Source organism: Copadichromis virginalis, linkage group LG11 (assembly GCF_057382275.1).
Source record: "Copadichromis virginalis isolate Kocher_CV1m ecotype Utaka linkage group LG11, C_Virginalis_male_GT1.1, whole genome shotgun sequence".
NCBI classification, from domain to species: Eukaryota; Metazoa; Chordata; class Actinopteri; order Cichliformes; family Cichlidae; genus Copadichromis; species Copadichromis virginalis.
In genome coordinates, this window is record NC_140628.1 from 8,299,523 (window position 1) to 8,323,707 (window position 24,185).

Here is a 24,185-nt window from a genome sequence, read left to right on the forward strand (position 1 = left end):
CTTAGTCCGTCTCAGCAACTTGTGAGTCACACAGTAAAATGCATCCTGTTTTTTGTTTACTTTTCACTCTAATGAGACTCGTAATTTACTAGATATAAATTATCTTGTATTCAGTAGGTCTTCAAACTAGCAATTCAGGCCATAAACACATCAGGAACATGTTTAGTGAAGTCACAGACAAGGACCCAGTGCTATTTATACCAATCAGGCTCAATATCATGACCACCTTTCTAATATTGTTTAGTTGCCAAAAACAGCTCTGACCAGTCAGGCCTGGACTCCTCTAGACCCCTGAAGATGAGCTGTGGTATCTGACACCAAGATCCTCTAAGATGCGAGGTGGGGCCTCTATGGATCAGACTTGTTTGTCTTACAGATGCTGGATTTGAGGGAGATCTGGGGAATTTGGGTAAAGTAAACGTGTACATGGTCTGCAACAATGCTTAGTTAGGTGGTACGTGTCAAAGTAACATCCACATGGATGGAAGGACCCAAGGATTCCCAGTTGCCTCCAATAGCTTGTAATTTTTATCAGACCAGGCCACCTTCTTCGATTGCTCCTTGGTCCAGCTCTGATGCTCATGTGCGTATTTTTTGTGCTTTCAGTGGTGTAAAAGGGTTAGCATGGGTACCCTGACTGGTCTGCAGCTGTCCAGCCCCATACACAACAAACTGTAATGAACTGTGTATTCTGACACCTTTCTATCAGAACCAGCATTCAGTTTTTCAGCATTTTGAGCTACAGTAGCTCGTTTGTTGGATCAGACCACGCGAGCCAGCCACTGTTCCTTCCCAGGAGAACTTTGACAGATGTTGACCACTGCAGACCAGTAACACCCCAGAAGAACTACAGTTTTGTAGATGGTCTGACCCAAACTGTCAACTCGCTCAAATCCTCACGCTTGTCCAACTTTTTCCACAGCTCTTACAAATGGAACCTTTTTCCACCCGGGATGCCATCAAAACTCATATGCAGTCACAAACTGAACATCAAGTAAAAAACAAAGAAAAAAACTGCTCCTGCATCAAATTTGACTACTTTTTGTTTCTTTATACACAATGTCCTGTTGGATGTGAAAACCACACACGCATACAAAAGTGTTTAAGTCTACTACTTAAAGCCTGTCCTCAGCAGTCACTGATGTGACTGCCACCCCCCACTCCCACCCACCTTTTCTTTTCATAACTGAACAAACCAATAGTGTGGGTTCCATCTGTGGAAGGCATAATACCGGCTAATAAAACTAGTCTTGGCTTCTGTTTCTGCACTGTCTGGATGCTTGACAAGTCTTAAGGACAATTCTATAATCTATAATCTTTCTCCAACTCCACAGAAAAATGCAACCACCAGGGACATTATCATCGCACGTACTATGTCTCCTATGAGCAGATGCAAAACAGCAGCAGAATAACGTGGCAATCCAGGCTGACTGTTTGCAGTTGTTTTTGTCCTCACAAACTTTGCAAAGCACTTAGGGCCAGATTTACTAAATGTGATGACGATCCCCAAACAGCTCTGATAGGTGTGGTTGGGTTTAGGGGTGAGTTACAAAACTTGCTTTCTGTCACGGTTTGCAAGCCGTGTGGAGGTGGAGAAAGGACCCAAAAGGCGTCAGCTCTGGTGCAGGTGAGTGTTTATTTACAGCAGTGGGTACAAACAGCAACGGTGTGTGAACATGAAACCGAAAACCTAAACTGGGTAAACTAACAACACAAACCAGGAATGACGGTGCAGGGAGATCCGGGAAAATACACATGAAGAGACGCAGGGAGACCGAGGGGAAACAACACAGACGAACCAGCAACTACTATGACAGAAGACACAACTTAAATACACTCAGAGAACACAGGGAGGTTACACACCGGTGGGAACACAGCTGGGAGTGATTAACATGACGAGACTAGGGAGGCAAACTGAAAACACTCACATAAGACGCAGACCTTCACAATAAAACGGGAACTTACACATGAAAGGACACAAACTAAGAAACGCAGACTAGATACAGGAACACACGGGCAGAACAGAGTAAACACTAACCAGAGGAAGAACAGAACCAAAATCACGAAGAGAAAACACAAAACGCTGGGTCAAAAGGACCCAGGATCATGACACTTTCTTCTTCTGGCTTTATTGGAGAGGTACAGTGAAGACTGACAGGAAAGCGGAGGGAGAGAGGGGGAGACATGCAGCAAAGGGCCACGGGTCGGACTCAAACCTGGGCGGGCCGCTCTCAGCCTGCTCATCCCACTGAGCTAAACCGCTGCCCACAAAATTCATTTCTGTGAAAACTCAGTTTTCTAAACAAAGACTAATTTGAATATCAAGTGCAAAAAACAAGACATGCTTTTCTTTCAGTGTTAAATATCGGCACAATTATCAGCAAATCACATGTGGTAAACACAATTCATTTAAATATTTTCCGTGCTGTGTTTTGCACCTTGATTTCAAATCAGTTTGGTTTTTATTTATTTAGCACCAAATCAGAACGACGGTTGCCTCAAAGGTAAAGACCATACAATAACACAAAGAAAACCCCAATAATCAGACGACTCCCTATGACCAAGTTCTTGGCGACAGGGGGAAGGAAAAACTCCTTTTTAACAGGAAGGAACTTCTTGTGCTGCTCTGTTGGTGCTATGCTACAACGAGGTCTTTAAGATAAGATCTGGTCTGATTATTCAAGACTTTGAATGAGAGGAGAAAGATTTTAAATTCAAATTTGAGAAAGAAACTTGCAGAAAGTCATATATAACGGTTTCAGTTCCAAAAAAATACTAACAGTACCTTTTTTTTACACCAAAAGTCAGTTTGTCACAATGCATTAGTAAATCTGCATTTGGAACACTAAACTATTTTCATACCACTTCAGTAATATGTACCAATATCTCTACATCGGTATCGGCTGACTCCAATCAGCCTATCAGCAAATAAGATGAAATTCACCACTAAGAGAGGTCAAAACTTATCTGTTGCGTCTCATCAATTTTGCACTGGCTAAATGTTCAGAGATAGTGTGAAGAAGAGCTGATAGTTACTAGTTTAGTTACTGAAGAATTATTTGTTTCATTGGCAAAAAAGGAGGGACCAAAAATATCCAGATGAGCCAAACTGCACTACCAATACCAAAAAACAAGTGTTGGTAATCGCCCATCATTTCACAATGAATGCACAATGACCCTCCCTCACTCATTCATCATCATCCTCTGCTTCCATTTATTCAGGCTTGTTTGGCTCGCAAATCTCACACTTGGGGGAGTCTCCAAAGAAAAGATGTCAGTTAACATTATAGTAGTGCTAGTGCTGATGTTTTCCTTGTTAGCCATTTATCGCATAATGCAAAAGCCTAGCCTTAAGAAAATCCAGTTAATTCAACATATTTGCTGACTCACGGCTTTATATATTGGAACTCCTGTCACGATTCAAACTGAAGCAAAAAGGAGACAGCGTGAGTGAGGAGGCTGAGTGCAGCTGGATGGAGGCGTGTTGCTATCTGAGGAATCAGCGGAATTTAGGGAGTGGAGACTGAAGCACCAACGTGAAGGCAGTCTCAATACAGCTATGGAACACAATGAGCCGCAGCACTTACACACTCACACACACACACACACACACGCAAACAATCCCAGACACAGAACAAAATGGGCAGTAACCACCCGCACTCTGACCCGCACCGCGCACACTTGTAGACACGAATACAAACGGCCGCGGACCTCAAACACACAGACATGGTCACAGATGACCGCACACACACACACACACACACAGATGACGTGTGTATTTAGGTCAGTGTAAACGTGGGCTGGGTGGATGTCTGACTGACTAGTAAATAAGCTGGATGGAAAGTAAATAAAGCAGACAAAATCAGACAGCAGGCAGTCATGCACAGTGAGGCTAGGTAAACGCACACACACACAGACACGCATACACACACACACACACACACACACACAAGAGTGCACAACGTGCACATGCACACACTTTTGCCTTATAAACTTGAAACATGGGATAAACATTGGCATACTTAGACACAAACACACACACTGAAAAACAAATTAGGCGAGCATGGTGACTCACTGTGTCTGTGTCATTTAGTCTGCGTCTGCAATGGACACCATCACACACACATATGCATGCACACACACAAACACACAGTATTTTTTTCCAACTTCTTTCTAATTATGAACACACATATGCACACACATCCATAGACACATATGTGCACAATAACCATGTCACAAATCTTGTAATTATGTGCACATAAATACACATGAACTGATACACAGCCTTGGACACACGTGCAATTATCTTGTCATACATCTGGTAATTATATCAAACTAATATGGAGACAAGATCCCCCCCCCCCAACACACACACAGATACACACACACACACACACACACACACACACACACACACACCTGTTATACTGTCCTGCTAAAGATGGGGCACAAACACCAGAGCAGCAGCGCATCTGCATTAACTTCAGCTATTTGACTTGTGCCATAAAGAGCAGAGCAGAGTTTAGCCCACTCATAATGAGCCAGGTCTCTGCTGTTCAACACATCACAGCACTGAAAGAGAAGTGCTGGTAGAGGCATGGTAATTATGTAGGCATAGATTATGCATATAGTCTATAAGCCTATGTCTGATGCACATGTGTTCACGGAGAACATTAGGTCATGTTCAGAGCATCATTACCACTGCATAAAAAAAGCACAGCCCCCACATTCATTTCAATGAGACGGGTGCCGACACAGAGGGCTCCAGAAAGAAAAAGCACTTTGTGTCTTCTGGGAGCTGACTGTATATACTGTAAGATACTGAAGTCAGCTACTTGGAAAATGAAAACAAAAACCAAAAAGTTTAAGTTAATGAATAATTTTATTATAAAGTTATCATTCTTGTATCCTGCATCTTGTTATTATACTGTTAATGTAATGGGGAAAAAATCATCTCACCGAATGGCCCCTTGCAAATTGTTTTTGTTCAATAGATATGATATTTGCACGTGGTCCATACAGCATGCCCGTGTAGAGTGAGATCTCCGTGACTGTTTTCCTATCTGACTGTCATGGTCTATATGAGCAGCTGGGTGTGGCCTGTTCATCAACACACCTAAGGTAGTAACAGGCTCAAACTCTAGTTTAAGATCCAAGTTCTTGTATGCTTACTTTGTCGTCTTCTCTCCCAGCTCCGCCAGCCCGCTACGCCACGACACCACCCTTAAGATTTACCTTTTGGATTCAGGACACAAACCCTCTCAGGATTTTCAGCCACACTCTAGGGAGCATCACAAACGGCACTACCTGCCTGTGCTCCTGCCATCACCGCCCCACACAGGGTCCTGGAAAACTCATGTCAGACCTCCTAAACACTCCTCTGCCTCCCCCTCTAAACTTCAGCCTCCTCCTGCCCAAGGAAGCTGCTCCATTTCAGTGTCCACTGTAACCTCTGGCCCAACCCATGCACCCACAACACCTTTTTCCCCCTCTAGTACTTAATCACCTTATCACTTAATTGTGAGTCAGTAGCCTCAATCAGGGTGGTTACAAACTCGAGTTTGAATATACTGTCGCTGCCTGTGGTTTCCAGTAGATATTACCACAGCATAAAACAGCCATGCTGACAACGTGAAGAAGGTTTTCTTTTTCTTTCTGGCCATTCCTCACTGCCAAAACAAAAGCTCCTAACTGGGACTCATCTGTGATGTCAGAAAACTCTGCTCTGCTACTCTGAACTCATTTCCCTGTTGCTTTTACCACAAACTGTCTCCCATATGTGGTGCTCCACTTGTTCAGCAGTACTCAAAGACATCTTTGAGGCACATTCTACAGTTGTATCTATTATAACGAGTTCTCTGACCACTGCACACAGGGTTAGAGGAGACGCAGGCTAAATCCTTTACTCCACAGCGCTACAATACTCATCTCTAAACAGGCGTTTTTATTAACGGCTCCAAGTCACCTGTGGGGTCCCACAGGGTCCATTTCTTTTCCTCTTTACTTCTCTGTAACGAGCTCTCTTTACAGAGATGAAATTAAACCTTCAAACTGGCGAGCTAAACTGTACGAAGCCTAAAGACGTTGATAATTGTCTCTGGGAAATTTGCTTTTTCAAAGAAACAGATAAACTGTTGAATAAGTATTCAGCTCCAGTTTGACTTAAGTTGCCTCAGAAGTAGTGCTTAGAAAGCTGAAGGAACATTTCACCTTATCATCCAAGCCTTGGTTGGTCATTAGAAGACAACATACAAGAAAACCAGAAAAATTCTGATATGAAGACTGTATCAACTGGTAGCAGCAGACCAGTGTTTCCAGTCAGCACCCCAGAACATATCATCAAAGTTAAAAAACAGGGCTTTAATGCATCATGTATGCTGACTTAATTATGGCCTTTATTTTCTTTGACTATGTCACAAATGTCTCATAATAATGTAACAACACAACTACAGAAATTCAGAACGTTTGTGAGCTTAAAACCTCCCCCACATGCTTTATAACTGAGAGCTGGTGGCGTACAGGACTTCCCAGGCTCCAGTAAACCTCTAATGTGTTTACTACCATGTCATATGTCAGTCAAAGACACACTTTGCTTCATTGGGTAGGCAGTTTAATGCCTCACATCAAAGCTGAGAGAACTTCAACTCAGGACCAGAACACTTTAAAACGCTTATATTTCCTGCTCTCTTATCCTCTTCCTGTGCGGATCTGTCTTACTATCAATTCATTGATTGGCTTTCAGCTGTTAACATCATGTTTTAGCTTGAACAGTCTGAAACTATTAGAAATAAAAAGGGCATTTTTCTGCTCACAATTACAACACAGTTAGTAATGCTACGCTAATAAGGTATTTGGGGTAATAGTGCTGCTAATAGTTAAGTGGCTAACATTACTGTGTATACTAACATTTATTCATGTTGTTGAAATGGGAGATTTGCTGAATTTTTGTAGTGGGGAGAAACGTTTTTATTTCAAGTCTTGAAACACTCACTGATTGGACAAGCTCTGTGATGTCGTTGTTTTTCAGGGTCAATAACATATCAGTGATTCTTGTGGTTTGAGACCACACAGCAAGAAATGGAGCAGAGGAGGGAGGAGGGTGGAGATGACAGCCAGAGTGAGATAAATGGAGATGGACAGAAGAAGGTGACCACTGAGGGAGAGAGAGTGAGAAAATGTGTCAAATGCAGAAAGGCAGATGACAGCGAGGATGAATTAGAGAGAGGGCGGTCGGGACTCAGAGTGACTCTGCAGTATTGCCCCTCTTTATACTGACAGACGCAAAAGGAGTGTTAGAAAATGTAGGTGGGAAAAAAAATGACATAGGTTAGTTTTAGTGGGATTTTCCCACTTTTGGAAGGCACCATTACGGTTATCTTTTGGTTCCTCTGAGGGGACATTGCTTCTCCTCTCCCTCTTTTCTGAGGAAGATGAATAGAAATGAAAGTTGCACTCACATTGCATCCTAGCAGAATTACAAGCAAGTCCATCCCGGAGTCGACACCACCTGAGTTTACAAAAGATGTCATCTTATTTGTTTCCTGTAAAGAATTTCTTTCTGTTCGCTAGATGCAAAAGGTGTAAGAAGAACGGGAAGGCCTCGGTCAGCTTGAGCACGTTTGTGACTGACTGTATGGAGTGCAGAAGAATCAGTGCAACAAAGGTAAAGGTAGATTTTTATCATTTGTACATGGGAATATACAACCCTGTAACCCTGGACACGTCTCCGTTAAAGTTTCGGTATGCCGTCCGGACCTGGAGCTGCTAGCTGTTAGCTTGCGGCCATATTATCTACCTCGGGAGTTCAGTCATGTGATCTGTGTGTGTGTTTACATCCCTCCGAGGGCCGACGCAACAGCTGCCTGTGAGAAAATACACACAGTCACAGCAAGACTTCAGACACAAAACCCCGAGGCTTTCATTATTATATCTGGAGACTTTAACCATGCCACACTGGACTCTACTCTGGCTGCTTTTCACCAGTTTGTGAATTGTCCCACAAGGAGCAACAGGACAATTGACCTACTGTATGCTAATGTGAGAGATGCATACAGAGCCACCCCCCTCCCCCCACTAGGGAAGTCAGACCACAACCTGGTTTACCTACAGCCACAATACACACCCCTCGTCCAAAGGCAGCCTGTCACAACGCGCTCCATCCGGAGATGGACCCCAGAAAAGGAGGATGCTCTGAGAGACTGCTATGACACCACAGACTGGGATGTGCTCCTGAGCCCACATGGTGAGGACATAGAGGGGGCGACACACTGTCTTACAGACTACCTCAACTTTTGTGTGGACACAGTCGCCCCTGCTAAGACGGTACGGTGTTATCCTAATAACAAACCGTGGGTAACACAGGAAGTCAAAGCTGTCCTCAACATGAGGAAGAAGGCTTTCAGGAGCAAAGTGAAGGAGGAGATGAAAGCAGCACAGCGGGAGGTGAAACGCTGCCTGAGGGAAGCAAAGGACACCTACAGGAGGAAGGTGGAGCAGAAGTTGGAGAGGAACAATATGAGGGAGGTCTGGAATGGTGTGAAAACCATCACAGGCCACAACACCAAGAAAAGCACAGTGGGGGGGACTGTGGAGAAGGCAAACGAACTCAACAACTTCTTCAACAGGTTTGACCAGCCCACAACCCCCCCACCCTCACCCTCACCTTCACTACAGAGTCCTCTCCCCACTCTCCTGCCTCCCTCGCTTCCCCCCCTTCCTGACACCATGACACCCCCCTCCTCCAATCCCTCTCTCAGCAGCAAGACATCTCCCCCCCTCCCCTCCTCCCCAACATCTCCCAGTGTCACAGTGGATCAGGTCAGGAGGCAACTGAGGAAGCTTCGCCCCAGAAAGGCAGCAGGCCCAGACAAGGTGTGTCCTAGGATGCTTAAGGCGTGTGCTGCTGAACTTGGGGAGCCGCTACAACGAGTCTTCAACCTCAGTCTGCGACTGGGGAGAGTGCCCGCCCTATGGAAGACATCCTGCATCGTCCCGGTCCCCAAAAAGAACCGGCCCAATGAGCTGAATGACTTCCGACCGGTGGCACTGACGTCACATCTTATGAAGACTCTAGAGCGGCTCTTCCTCAACCTCCTCCGACCACAGGTACAACATGCCCAGGACCCACTACAGTTTGCATACAAGGCGGGTGTCGGAGTGGAGGATGCCATCCCGTACCTCCTACACAGAGCCCACTCACACCTGGATGGGGGAAAAGGCACGGTCAGGATCCTGTTTCTTGACTTTTCCAGTGCCTTTAATACCATCCGGCCCTGTATGCTTCAGGAAAAACTGAACAGGATGGAGGTGGACCCCTGCCTGGTGGCTTGGATCTCCGACTACCTCACCGACAGACCACAGTACGTCAGGCTGAAGGACATCACGTCTGACACAGTGGTCAGCAGCACAGGAGCACCACAGGGAACTGTGCTGTCCCCTCTTCTCTTCACCCTGTACACCTCTGACTTCTGCTACAACTCTGAATTATGCCATATTCAGAAGTTTGCAGATGACACGGCCATCATGGGGTGTATCTGGGATGATCAAGAAGAGGAGTACAGAAGTCTGGTGAGGAACTTTGTCGCATGGAGTCACACAAACCACCTGCAACTCAACACCTCAAAGACTAAGGAACTGGTTGTGGACTTCGGGAGGTCCAGAGAAGGTCCACTGCCAGTTCAGATAGAGGGGGAGGAGGTGGAGGTGGTCAACAAGTACAAGTACCTCGGGCTGTGGGTGGACAATAAACTGGATTGGTCATGCAACACAGAGCACCTGTATAAAAAAGCCCAAAGCCGACTGTACTTCCTCAGGAGGCTGAGGTCTTTTAACATCTGCAGGAAGCTCCTGAGGATGTTTTACCAGTCAGTGGTTGCTGGAGTACTTTTCTATGCTGTGGTGTGCTGGGGGAGCAGCACAGCAAAGAGGGACTCATCCAGGCTGGAGAAACTGATCAGGAGGGCTAGCTCTGTGGTCGGCATGAAGCTGGACACTCTGGTGACAGTGGCAGAGAAAAGGACACTAAAAAAAACTGCTGGACATTATGAACAATGCTGGGCATCCTCTGCACACGGCCATAAACAACCAGAAGAGTCTGTTCAGTGACAGGTTGCTTCTCCCCAAGACAAGAACTAACAGACTTAAAAACTCCTTTGTCCCACACGCCATCAAACTGTTTAACTCCTCTCTGGAGGGGAGAGGGAGGGGAAACAGGAGGACAAAGGAGGGGGGAACAACTAAGCTGTAGTGCCTCTGCACCTCACTGTACAATACCTTGTGCAATACTTTTTGTAAATAGTCAACAGTGCAATAGACTCAATACTTGAAATGTGCAATTCACTTGTATTTTTATTTTTTATTCCTATTTATTCTATTTATCCCCTTTGTATATTTTATTTATATTTGTCTATGTATTTATATATGTGTGTGTGTGTGTGTGTGTGTGTGTGTGTGTGTGTGTGTGTGTGTGTGTGTGTGTGTGTGTATATATATATAACAGTTCTGTAACTGTAACTTTGGTCGTTGCTGTGCTTTTTTTGGAAGTCGAATTTCCCAGAGGAACCCACCCGAGGGATTAATAAAGTTCTATCTTATCTTATCTTATCTTATCTTATATAATGTAGAACTTCCATGTATGAATCAGTTCATCGTAAATGTTTGTAGTCCATCTCTGGCTCCCACATCCAGTGTTTTGTCAACCTAACCATCGACCCCAACCTCCTCCACGGGTGACTATAATAATTATGCTTCATTTCCTTTTTTACATTTTAATTGCTAACAGGACAAAAGACAGTCACACTAAATGTATACTGTAAGTTGCTTTGGGACATCTGCCAACTACCGTCTCACATGGCCCTGGAGGTTACTTATAAAAAGCTGCTCACCTAAACAACCAATCAGATTGTTTTTATAGGAGGACAGTTTCCTTCCACACAATGTGAACATAAAAGTATAGATGGCTAAAGTTTTAAACATTTAATGTCAACTCCTTCTCTGTCCACCAATCGGATATCAGATAGGGATAGATAGAAGCAGTTGAGGAAGACATGGGTAAATGTACATGCACCCTAATTAAAAAATTTAAGTCAGCTATCAACGGATTGTCTTGGCTGAAGCAGAGAGCAGACAGCAAGAAGATTTTAAAAAATAAAAGTACTGTAGACAGAAGGAATATAAACACTGACAGATAGGCTCAAAGATGAAACAACCAAGGGGAAACCAGGTGAACGGTAATAGTGAGAAGCGATTAAAAAATTATTTCCCAGTGTTGGTAACATGGCCTTGGTCTGCATCTGCCCGAGCAGCACTCTCCTTATTTCACGCAGACTGCAACACACAGAGTAAGAAACTCAACGTGGAAATCGAGCAGAAGATTTAAGTGTGTACTTGTACGTGTAATATCTGTTATAACCGACGTGGGCTCCAGATGCTCGGAGCGAGGACGTTTCTAGATCTCCTGCCACGTTCTGACACTGAGACACGGCTTTAAAGGGTAATTAGAGTGAATACCGAGGTCAGACACTGAGCTGTGATGTTTAAGGTTAGGGCGAAGAGACAAGGGACGCATTATGTCAGTGAGTGTCCTCAGAAAGACAGAAGCACAAACCTGCCTGTGTGTTTGTGTGTGTTTTACCTGACACGAACCCTCGGTGGTAAACAAAACCTTACGTTAGCCTTGCAGCTATCGACCACCGGTGTCTGCCTGCATCTGAATGTTGGCGCGTTTGTTTACTACCGCTCGATGACTTCATTCCCCTCTTCACCCCCTCAGGGCCTTGGCGGAGACTGACCAGAACAAACCCAGACAAGCACACCCATACACACAGCTGATGAATTATGTAATACATGTGCTTTGAGCGCAGAGAGAAGGCTCGGCTCTGGAGCGATCGCTCTGTATATGCAGCACTTGACTACTCTAACAACAGGAGCAAAAAGAGCGCGCACATATGTGTGGACAAGCTAGTGTGAGGTTGTGTGTGTAGATTTGAGGCCAGTGCATTAATCAAAATCTTAACTACACAGCACACACACTGCATGCCAACCCCGCTAGGCTCTGTGTTCAGTTTAATTAACTCGTGGGGAAGAACGGAGAACAGCCAGCTGAGTTATAAGTCAATCTGTCAGTGACTCAGTCAGTCCTTCACTGGGGTTTTCTATAAGCTCACATAGCGGGACACCACCAAAAAAAAAAAAAAAAGAAAAAAAGCCCAGCAATCAAAGAGAAAGCGGCAGAATGTGAAATTCGATGCAGCTGCTTTAAAACCCAAAACTAGGAGAAGACAAAAAAGATAAGACACAGTTCTCTTGGAAATGTCATCAGTCACCTTCACAGGTGTGTTCTCTGCATAAGTATGTCTGAACAAGCTGTTTGTTCGTATGTACTGTACAAACTACGCAGAGGACTGCTTCACTTAGACACAACTGCACTTAGACCTGCCAAATCCTAAGGAGCTTGAACGATGCTCCTGATCATTTCTGCCTCATGTTAGGGTTTATTATGCTAGCCACCTTAGTTTGTGATGGTCAGCATGCGCACCCTAACATGCTGACACTGACTAATGAACCTGATTTTGCCAGTAGGTGAAAACTTAATCAGATTTGATCCTGATGGGAATATTAACAACAGATTGATTTTATTTTAAGAGGGACCTGTTCTGCTCCTTCCTAATGCCTTATTTTAGTCAGCGCCTCTGCTAGAATTTCTGCACATAATGTAAAGTTGAAAATAATTATTTTTAATCTTGCACTGGCCCCCCTGCATCTCCTCGGCCCACTTCATCACTCTCTGAAACCTACTACTTTAGCTCCCTGACTCCTCCCTTTGAGCCAACTTCCTTCTGATTGGCTGACCTCATAAAAAGAGGATTTGAACATATGACAACACATGATAATAAAGATATGAGTCATAATGAACCAGTGGTTAAAAAAAAAAATCTCAAAAGCCACATACCGTCCACTTTATTAGGCAAACCTTGCTAATACAGATTGGACCCGTTTTGTCTTCAGAACTGTTCTAATTCTTCATAGCACAGATTCAACAGGAGGCTGGAAACATTCCTCAGAGGTTTTTTGTCCAAATTGACATGATAGCATCACACAGTTGCTGCAGATTTGAGGAGTTTTTCTGAAATGCTGAAATCAACCCATCTGGCACCACCAACTATTCCACATTCAAAGTCCCTTAAATCCCCTTTCTTTCTCAAATAGCTTGAACTGCAGCAGCAGATCATCTTCTCAATGTCTAAATGCGGTGAGTTGCTGCCATGTGACTTGGTCTATGTTCTGTTTATCAAAGAACATCCTTATTTAACCAGAGAGCACAGAACTGAGATCTAATCCTGTTATATTCACTTCCAGTACCACATTTTCCTCCCCTCCAAAGGGACAGAGTATGTAATCTGTCTGTTAGCAGTCTAATGTCGACAGTTTTCAAGGTATCACGCTCAAATTTTGTGCGATGGTAGATACCAATAACAGCTCGAGCTGATTTAATTTTAGTGAAAATTGGCTCACGGTCAAGTTCAGAGTAAATGGGAAAATCTGTAAAAACTTTCTATTACCTACAATATTTTATGGATTATATTCAAACCTCACAACAATAGCCTAGGCCTCTGGGAACAGGAGTACCTAATATATGACCTTGACCTTCATTGTTAGTGCCCAAGGGCAAAGTTGACCTAGAAAAATTTTTTAAAAACTACAACAAGTGTAATATATATAATATGAAAGGGAGAGCGCTGTTCAACATTAAAGTTTTGCAAAATCAAAAACTGCATAAATATATCTTAAAATCTCAAGTTTTTGTAAGCTTACAGAAGATTTCATCTAAATCTACTCCAATCATATGGCTTAGACATATAATTTTAAAAGGTCAAAGGTCCAACATCAGCATGTTATAATAAAAACTTCATAAAACATCAAAGTTTTAGTGCAGCCTTTACCCTTCCGAGAAAGCTGCACTCTAAGTGCTCTTATTTATTCTTTGCCTCTAATGAAATAATTTTGAATGAGTCCTAAATAAAAAAAAAATTCTTATGCATCTTATACGCAATGCTGGTATATTAACTAAGGTTATTACATTAACCACTATTGAATGAAACAGGCCATTTGAGCTCTATTCTGCCCCTCAGATTATTTCTCAAGTATGTTATAAATTTGTTATGGGGCGGGTCATAGTCATCCGTGCTGTAAGTAATTAAATAGATGTGTCACCAAATATGTTTATTCCTGGCCTGCTCGTGGCAAAAGCCTGGCATCTAGTGGGTCAACAGCAGAAGCTCCTGGTAAGGGGTGAGTAGGAGTTTTTGCTCCTAGCACTCAGCAGGGTTGACCAGGTGTTTTGTGTCTCTGACAATTCCTGTTTCTAATACGTTTGGGAATGCATAACCTGTAAGTTTGGTGGAATGAATTAGTACCTTGTCCAATCAAGTGATGACCTTTCTTTGTGTTTATAGAGTTTGTTACACTACTGGTGTAAGATAGCTGTTGATGCTTTGTTTTGCCCGTTAGCATGAAAAAACATAGCGGTGTATGGCATTCGCTACACTATTTGGCATTCTATGTCCGTTTATTGTTGATGTTGTGATATTGTATTGGTTGTTTACATATGATAACAATATTGAATGTAACATTTATGTATCTGTATGGATACTAAGTGCACCTTACTCTGTTTCTGGTATTACAGTTTTACAAGAATGAAAATATTACAAATGGTACAATCAGGAAAAGTTCTGTGACACGGTCTCCTGAGTGGTCACTGAAGCCATTTATGTTTAGCTCGCTGCATAAGCAGAATGGAAGCATTCAGCTGAGGGCTCCCTTTAAGACAACTTTCTTCTGATTGGCTGTCCCTTGCAAATAGAGGGTTTGAACAACATCTGGGCGGAGCTTCTGTCCTCATAGCAATGTTGCTGAGATTACCATAATAATAATATCCACCAACATCAGAAGTAGCTGTTTGAAATTTTGTGTTTAGGTCAGCTTTTGAGTTACTTGCTAACCTCATTATTGCAAACATTTGCTGTGTTTTGATTATCCCCCCTGCTAATAATATAAAGCATAAAAAGTAACAAATATTGTATTTGAAATTAAGTTTTTCACTTGTTAACAGTGTTCCTGTCCACACAGTGAAGCCAAAGTCTGCAACTACAGCTAATTAAACAATGAAATGAAATCAATACGCCACTGCATTTTAAAGAGCCTCACAAGTTCAGCTCTGCAGTCTGCCCGGCAACACTACACCTGTAACATAAGCACGCACTACACTCCTCTATAGAAGCCAATTCAATCGCTCGCTTAATATTCTTTGAAAAACTATGACTGAGGCTCACATCTGTTTTCGTTTTTGTCTTTGTGAGAGCTGAAGCCTCCAGTAATGAGTGAGAAGCAGCAGCACAAAAAGACTGGCAAATGGCAGTGAGTTGTCTCATAGCAGAAAAGGACAGGTGTGCAGTAATAACATGAAGTGCTTAAAAACAATGAGAAAGGAGAGGATTAAAACTTATGATGATACTGTAAAACTCACCATATGGGAGGAACAAAGAAAATGAAGCGAGTGTGTGACTCAGTGCTACACTTCTCCATTCTTCATTCTTTTTTTCATCCATTGACTGTGATAATTCTGCTAAAACTTTTGCTCTGGTAGATTTCATTAAAAGAAATAGAGCCTTATTCTTTTAAATTGTATATGGTTCATTATGTCTGGATCATACCATTTTACTGTGTTTTAGACTCCTCTTGTGATCTCACTATAGGGAGTCGGGATGTCACGTGTTCAGAACCACTCACACCACCAGTGTTTGTCGGTTTTCAATCACCTGAACCTGAATTTGGGAAAAACTGCTCGTGTCCTGCAGGCCTGCATACAACTTCAGTTACAACAATAATAACTGGAGCCAGTGATTGCGTTTTAATGAGAAGGCGTTCAGCTCAAGTCGACAGAGGTGAATGATGTGGGCAGCGCAGTGCCTATTATTTCCACAGACCACTGCTTTTCCCTCTGCAGCACACTAAAGTCTTCACCTCAAAGAATATGACCTGTCTGATTTCTCTCATAAATGTCATAGAAGTAATAGATGCTCACATAAACACACTTGCATACACGGGCATGAAGAGATAAGTCAGCAAAGAATAGACAATTGTTTAATTGCAAAGAGGGTAATGCGTGTAAGTGTGTTGTGTCTGAAATCTCTCCAGGCTGTGACTCCACTGCGGTCAGGTGCATTTATACCCATAGGCGTTTACCTTGCCTATGGGTATAAATAAAGTTACCTTGACCTTGACCTTGATTTGAACCATGTATGAAATTTTCAATATTATTCATAACCTCACCTACAAATAATTCTCTTTAGTTGTTCATAATGTGACAGGATGGTTGCTGAAAGAAAATGTTAACTGAATCATCATTAAATCAGACTCAAATCACTCAGATCAATCGGGGTGGTTGTGGTTGGAGAAAGGTTGGTGGTTCGATTCCCCAACTGCTCCACTCAGCATGCCAAAGTATCCTTGGGCAAGATATTAACCTCGAGTTGTTCCCAATGGGTTCACTAGAGTGTGAGTGGTAGACAGAAAGCACTTAGATGTAGAAAAAATGGCTGAGATGGTGTTTAAAGCGCTTGGAGTGCGAGAGTACAGAAGTGATGTATTCTTTCATATTATATTTTGTGGAAATAGAGGAAATTATTTTATTGCTACAATATAACCTGCATTATTACAATTGCATTAATAACATTCTTTATAGCATTATTCTATTAATAATATTTCTTACAGTATTGATATTGCATTAAGAGTTGTTTATTGAAGATGTTCATTTAAGGATCCTTCCACTATGTTAACTTTTATTACAGGTACGGCCAGAAGTATTTCATACACATTGCATAGTATTTGTGCTCATTAAGAGTTGTTGCTTAGTCTACAGAGGGTCTTAAGCTTTGTGAAGCGCGACGTCTTCACAATCTATTGTGTTAGAGACTAGAGCATAGAAGGATAACAGCATACATGCTTACAATACACATATAATCTAGAAATGTGCCAGGCCTGAGGCCTTAACTCATTTAGCTTCTAACTGCATTTTAGTCTACTTGGTAACAGATGACCGGAGTCAACAACCAGCCCTCAGAGACCCATAGGGCTTGAAGTTTATTGCCTTGTATGGAAGGTGTGATAGAAAGAGGAACTTCTCTGTCTAATTTTAGGGGCTTAAGATTGACCATTTACTGTAACTGATGCATATTATGTTCATTTGTGACGCATGAGGGGGCGTAACCCTGATGAATGAAACCATTCTGAATTGAGCTCTTCGGAGAAGATCAATGCTGGTGTTGCAGTATACATCTTCCCATATGTGTGCTCAATAAATCATTGTTTGACTTAACTCTTCTGGACCAGTGTTGTTTTGTGCCCTCCTTCAATATTTGAACTCGCGACAATTTATATACAGTTTGTCAGTTTGGACGCTCTCATTTCATGGTTTTTCTTTATTTTTACTACTTTTTACATTGTAGATACAAACTGAAGACATTAAATGTATGAAGCAAGATATATGGAAATATGTAGCAAAGAACAAAATGCTTTAGATTTTAGGTTCCTCAAAGTAGCCGCCCTTTGCTTTGTTGACAGCGCTGCAAACCCTTGGCCTTCTCTTAATGAGCTTCATGATGTGGTCACCTGAAATGGTTTTCACATCACAGGTGTACCTTTTCAGGGTTCATTTGTGGAGTTGGGTTGTGCAGAAGTCAGGTTGGTACACAGCTGACAGCCCTATTTGGCAACTGTTGGAATTCATATTATGGCAAGAACCAATCAGCTAAGTAAAGAGAAATGACAGTCCATCATTACTTTAAGAACTGATGATCAGTCAGTCCAGAAAATTGCAAAAACTTTGCGTCCCCAAGTGCAGTCACAAAAACCATCAAACTGGCTCACATGAGGACCACCCCAGGAAAGGAAGACCAAGAGTCACCTCTGCTGCTGCCAGGACAGTCTGATGAATTTGATGAATTTATCCTGTGCTGGATAAATTCATCCAAGTCACCAGCCTCAGAAATCGCAAGTTAACAACAACTGTGGCTACCACAGCATCTTGCAGCAACATGCCATCCCATTCAGTTTGTGTTTAGTTGGAGCATCATTTATTTTTCAACAGGACAATGACCCCAAACACACCTCCAGGCGGTGTAAGGGCTATTTAACCAAGAAGGAGAGTGATGGAGTGCTGAGCCAGATGACCTGGCCTCCACAGTCATCTGACCTAAAACCAATCAAGATGGTTTGGGATGAGATGGACCTCAGAGTGAAGCAAAAGGCCAACAAGTGCTCAGCATCTCTGGGAACTCCTCCAAGAGTGTTGGGAAACCATTTCAGGTGACGACCTCATGAAGTGGTTCATAAAATGTGTACTTTCAACATAGCTCCATCCAGCTTCAACCTCAGCAGATGGCCAATCAGCTGGAATAAACTGCAACATCTGTCTGCGTGTCCTCTTTTGCTGAAAAGATAGCTGACAGCTGAGGCTGGTTCAATCGAGTTTATTTCCTGTTAAAGGGACGTTTTTCCTCCCCACTGTCTCCAAGTGCAAGTTCTGTATTATTTTAGGGTGTTTGCCATACAATATAGTGCATGGTTGTTGTGATTTGGTGATATATAAATAAAACTGAATTGAACTGAATTTAATTTGAATTTGTATCCTGATCATCCCAGACACTACTCCTCATTTCAGTCATGTATCCTTATTTTCTTCATTCAACTTTCATTGTATAGACTGTAAAGCTGTAAAGATGACAGATCTTCACTTCATGATCCTGTTTTGCCTCTTCCATCCAAGAGCCAGTTTGTTCTTTCTTTCTGTCACATGATCTACCAGCTTTGGGAGATTGAGTCAAGTGGATGCACAGAAACAATGTTGTCTTTTTGGACATGAAACATGTATCAATGCAGTATGATTTATCACTGCATTTAGCAATACCACAAAATCAGACTACAAAGTGTGGTGCTGACAGTTGGTGGTGCAGTCTTATCATCCTCAACAATTGGCCGGCCCTTTTCAACAGCAAAATAACTCAGACCCCTCTCAGTCTGTGCAAGGTTTCAAATCAGTGGGGTTTCTATTCAGAATTTCAAATTCAGTGGGGTTTCCTTCTTAAGAAATAACACAAACACTTATGCACAGAAAACATTAATCACACAAGACTTATTCTTTTGAGGTTTTGCCAAATTATAGAACTAGAGTTAATGTTTTATTTGTAAAGGAATAAATATCAGCATGGATAGCCTAAGCTGATTTGCAAAGCAGTGTAACACGAGAAGCATCCATGACTGACCCTTCTTTAAAAACTGTTTGAAATGATGCCATTCAGGATGTAAGTTCAGAGTTCCACGTGTTGTTTGGAGAGCAGGAGAGCATTTATCCTTACAGTTAGTGAGCCTAAAACCCCGAACAGAACCTCAAGATCTCCGAGCACCGGACTTAGTAAAAATCTCTAAAAATTGGGCAAATTTAATACGATTTAATACATGCAGTTTAATATGATCAAAATCCTTTTATGTAATTTTGCCATCTCATCGACATCTCATGCAAAATTTTGGTTGCTCCACTGTGTTATAAGAAGAAGCTGAACTTTTATAGATGCTGCTTGTGACCAATCAGTTGCAACATGAAACAGCAGATGGTATCTAATACATTTAAACACATGGAAGCTGATTTTTTTTTAATGTAACATGATTACATGGGATTACCTCTGGAACCTGTTTGGGTTCAGGATGGCCATGCGTGTAGACACAACAGCTGATCTTTCACCACCTCAGAACTTAACTACCACCAACTAAAAATCCTATTTCAAGAAACCAGACTGATCCCTAATTAAAAGTGGAGCTCTTAAGATTTGAACACTGCATGTAGTCACACAATGAATTTTTCTATAAACAGCATATCCTCTACATCCTCCTCTTACAAGTAGTATGTACTGTACTATCGAGTATCTAGCAGATTTAAAAATGATTGAAAATCATTATGCTTGTTATAGAAAACTTTACTTTGAACCTGATTGTTGAAAAATATTGTGATTCACAACCAAAGTCCATTTTGTGTTAAAGATTCCAGCTGTACTGACAGTGTTTCTGACCTGACAGGGCACTGTCAGTAATTTCTTTAATGCAGGCTGACACACACACACGCACGCACGCACACACGCACACGCACACACACACACACACACAGACCACTGTCCATTGTATGTGTTTACCTTTGAAGGCATTCGTGGCCGGTACATCAGTTTCCTGCATACTGCTCCTTCCCACGCTCTGCCAGCTGCTGCAGATGCTGCGATGGATGCCAACAGACCAACCTTAACCGGTCCGAGCCACGGCCGCTGGGGGGAGGGAGGGTGGCCGAGAGGAAGGGGTGGCGCCTGTCAGTCTCACTGCCATCTTTCTTCATCAACAGCCCATGTGCTTGGTTAAAAGGCCGCCGTCTCTAAAGCCCCGCGGCGGGTGAGTGTCTCTTCCCTGCTCCAGCGACAGCTCGTGAGGTCACTCTTTGTTCTCACAGGACGCTGCAGCCTGGTAAACTAGCCCGTATGAGGGTTCAGCTCTCTTGTCACAGTGGACTTTGTGGACTACAGTGATGGCTGAGGGGGAGAGATCGACGGGTTGTTTAGAGATGGGGTTAGATCAGGATGGAGGCTGCGTTGTAGATGCTATTAATCTGATCTCTATCCTCCCAGCAGCAGGCCCGCAGTCATGACCAATACCCTGAATTCTTGGCTGTCTGTCAATCTTTCAACCTACGGATGAGCAACTCTGCCTCTTTACCTTCTGTGAGCTGAGAGGGTGAATCAATATGTCTCTCCTCTAGAGTCGGGCTTGCCTTTTAAACTCAACTTTAACCAACATGCCGTCTCCTCTGATTCTCCTTGCTCCTTTGCCGGCTTACTCCCCCTTTGTATTTTTCTTCCTCTTATGTGTTTTGTCCTGTTGCTGCAGTCCCAAGCTCAGCAGGGGCTACTCGGGCGCTCTCACACTGGCACCACGGCTAAAAGAGATGAGAGAGAAAGAGGGAGACAGAGAGTGAGCAGCTAAGTGACTAAATTCATGAGATACCAGAAACAACGAGCGAAACGGATACACCCAAGCAAAACATGGGCAGGGCTAACTGCTGCAATGACCAGCTGAGAAAAGCGAACACAGACTTCTCATCCACATTCACACACACACACACATCGCAGTGGATGAGGTGCGATGTCTGTCTCAGTTTGGATAGCGGGTGGGTGGCTGGCTGGCATGGCCCCCTTTAGTTCCTCTCACCCACTAGGTTCTGACATGAAAGGGAAAAGTTTTTGTGAAAGCCAAGCGCCGCCTGTGACCCTATTTCACAGAGCAAGGGAGAGATAGAGCCACATGTCAGTGTGCCACTTTGAAGTCTGCCTGATAAACAGGGCTGGAGGAGGCTACGGCTGAGGGAACAACAAAACTTTATTTACATTTCAAAAGTGCCAAGTGCTGCTTTTTTGTGTCTGGGAACGGAATAAAAACCCAGAAAAGAGGAGAGGGAGAGAGGAGGAGGAGGAGGAAGGTGGGGTAGGGACGACTGGAGAAAAGGGAAAAACAGTGTAAAACCGATCGAGCCATTTTCTCCTCGTTCAGACAGTAAAATGAGGGTGCGGGAGTGATGCAGCGCACACGGGGAAGGGGTACGATGGGCGAAGGAAAAGGGGAAATCGCAGAGGAGGAAAAGCTATGCTCAAAACATAAAGGAGGGAGGCAACCCACAGGAAGTTGAGCTAGGAAAAAGCGGTGAAAATGACAAAGGAAAGATGAGACGGGAGGGGGAGATACAAAGGAGGAAGAAATCAAACATAAGATGAAGAGACGCAGGTTTAAAGAAGTTCAAGAGAAGAAATGACATGGGACCAGAGAAGGAGGGAAGGAATTTGATGGTGAAAAAAAAGCAGACAGACGGTAAACAAACACACGCCCTGTCTGAGGTTTTGGAAAGATATGACAGATCTCAGTCTTATCTCAGCTCCATTCGCCTGTTCTTACCAAGCCTTATCACGGTCAGGGTACACAAACAGCTTGTAGGCTGGCGAATGGAAAAGTGGAGGCGAGAACGGGGCCACTGTGACGTAAGGGGGGGTGGGGGGGTGGGGGTTTAAATACTTCATTATGTGCCTTGTAGGTGACTCATCACTTTGCCTCCTGGTGACTAAACAACACCAGTGTCCCGAGTCTCTCCAGGCTCCCGCAGAAAAACATGTGATTCTAGGAGACGATTTCTTGCCTGAGTAACAGTTTGAAAAAATTCCAGAGGGTCGAAGTTAGCCATCCTTATTTTCAGAGTGGTCAGCCAATCAAAGAGCTCCTCTGATTGAGAGGACCGAAAATGAAATGACCCATGGGTCGCCACAGCTGGTAGCTCTGATGGGATCCCAGTGGGATTTGTGTCCTGGGATCAAACATTTTCTAACTTTTTAGGTGAGAGTGTAAACCGCTACACCAAGACTAAAGTTAAAAGGAACAAAAAGAACTAAATTTAGGCTTAAAGGACGTATTTTCAACAATCAGAAGACCCTTTTGACTGTTGGACCTCTCTTAATAAACACCGAGGACCCGTCCTGGCCCTAAGACCTCGATGTTTAAAAAATGACCTAAGTGATAAATATCATCTGACATACTCGTGTAACAGTAACCCAGCTACCCTATGAGTTCAGCAAAACTGATTTATTTATTATATTCAACAAGAAAAAAAGTCTGAATTTATTTGCTTTTTCTAAAGGCAGACTGTTTCCAAAGTTATTCTTCTGTGAGCTGAACCAATGAAAGGAAACAGAAATTAGAAAGTGGGTTTTTCCACAATGTGCGCCTCTTCCAGTAGTAATAGGGGCATTATTGTATAGCGTTGTGGATAGACTGTACCATCATATTCTGATGGAGGAATTACAATAGCATGCGGCCTATTCAAAAGTCCAGGAGCAGAATCTATAGAGTATTTTATGGCATATAAAGTAATTGTATTGTATAAACCCTTAATGGGTTTTCAGCAGGACTGAAGAAAGTTCTTTTTATTAAAGTTTTCTTCTTTTTTCCAGACAGCTCCTGAAAACATGTGAAAGTCAGTGCAGCCTGACCCCACTGACTGTCTGTCTGTATGTTTGTTTGTTTGCTGGGTCATCTGAGGACAACAGGCTGTCCTGGCAGGCAGTGGAAAATATGGCTCCAGGTGGATGTTTGTTCTCTGGTCATTTAAGGACAACTCCTGGTCTCCTGTCTTATCTTTGGATTTATCCAGCTGTAGGACTTCCAAGTCAGAGCAGAGAACAGAGGTCTGGCAAACACCACGGGACACAGGAAACCAAGTGTTTGTTACTGAAAAATACCCAAAGAAACACACACACACACACAAATAGCGCCTTATTTGTAGCTGTTGTCTCCGGTACAGGCTTCTATCAGGTTTCGGCTTTAATGTACCAGCGCCTATCTTTGTCTTATACTATCACGAAACTCTGGACCAGAGACTGGAAGCTGTAGTTCTTTAGTGCATTACCCCAGTCTCTGTGGTATGCACACTTAGTTTTTCTCATTCTTGCAGATTGAGTTTTAGTGTTTTTTGTTGTTTTCTCTTCTTTGTGGCGGTGCGTGGAGTCATTAAACTTTTCTCGTTACCTTCATGCCCGTTCTCCTGTAACTGGGTCCACCTTATGAACTTCGCTGCCAAACACTTTGCTAATAAACACGTTTTTTCACACGCGAGGTTTCGACTACTTCTCGCAAGTAGCGAACCTCTGTTTGGCGTAGGTGGGGGTGCTGCCTCGATAGAGTACGCAAGAGGCGGTGCAGATAACGCCCCTTGCTCGCTGTGAATTTGCTGCACAATTAATTGCGCTGGTCTCGCACTGCGGCGATCTAGTACCATCCGCTCTGCGTCGGGGAGCTGGCAGATTAAAAAGCCTTCACCGTCCAGTAACGCTGCACTGGGTCTAGAAAAGTTCAGAGCTGATGGCTGAAAGGAAACGTCTGTTCAATTATTGCCCTAGTTCACTCCTTATGCTTTATGCCTGTGCCTTAGTTCAAAAAAGGGAGTTCAAACCAAATGTACAAATGTACACGCAGAAAGCCAAAATCATTAGCAATACAAAGTAGGGTATTACTGTTTAGTCAGTGATGTTAGCCACCAGGGATGTATGCTTTCA

The 24,185-nt window shown here is 43.1% G+C and overlaps 1 protein-coding gene across 1 annotated transcript in view; it reads right to left on the minus strand.

Annotated features, from left to right (window-relative positions):
* The window catches only part of LOC146698018 (low-density lipoprotein receptor class A domain-containing protein 4-like), a 279,790-nt gene that overhangs the window by 169,428 nt on the left and 86,177 nt on the right, over window positions 1–24,185 (minus strand). The window contains exon 2 of the mRNA XM_085472952.1: window positions 20,241–21,028. Coding sequence (XP_085329078.1) covers window positions 20,241–20,280 — 40 coding nt within the window. The 5' untranslated portion in view covers window positions 20,281–21,028. The remainder of the gene's footprint in view (window positions 1–20,240; window positions 21,029–24,185) is intronic.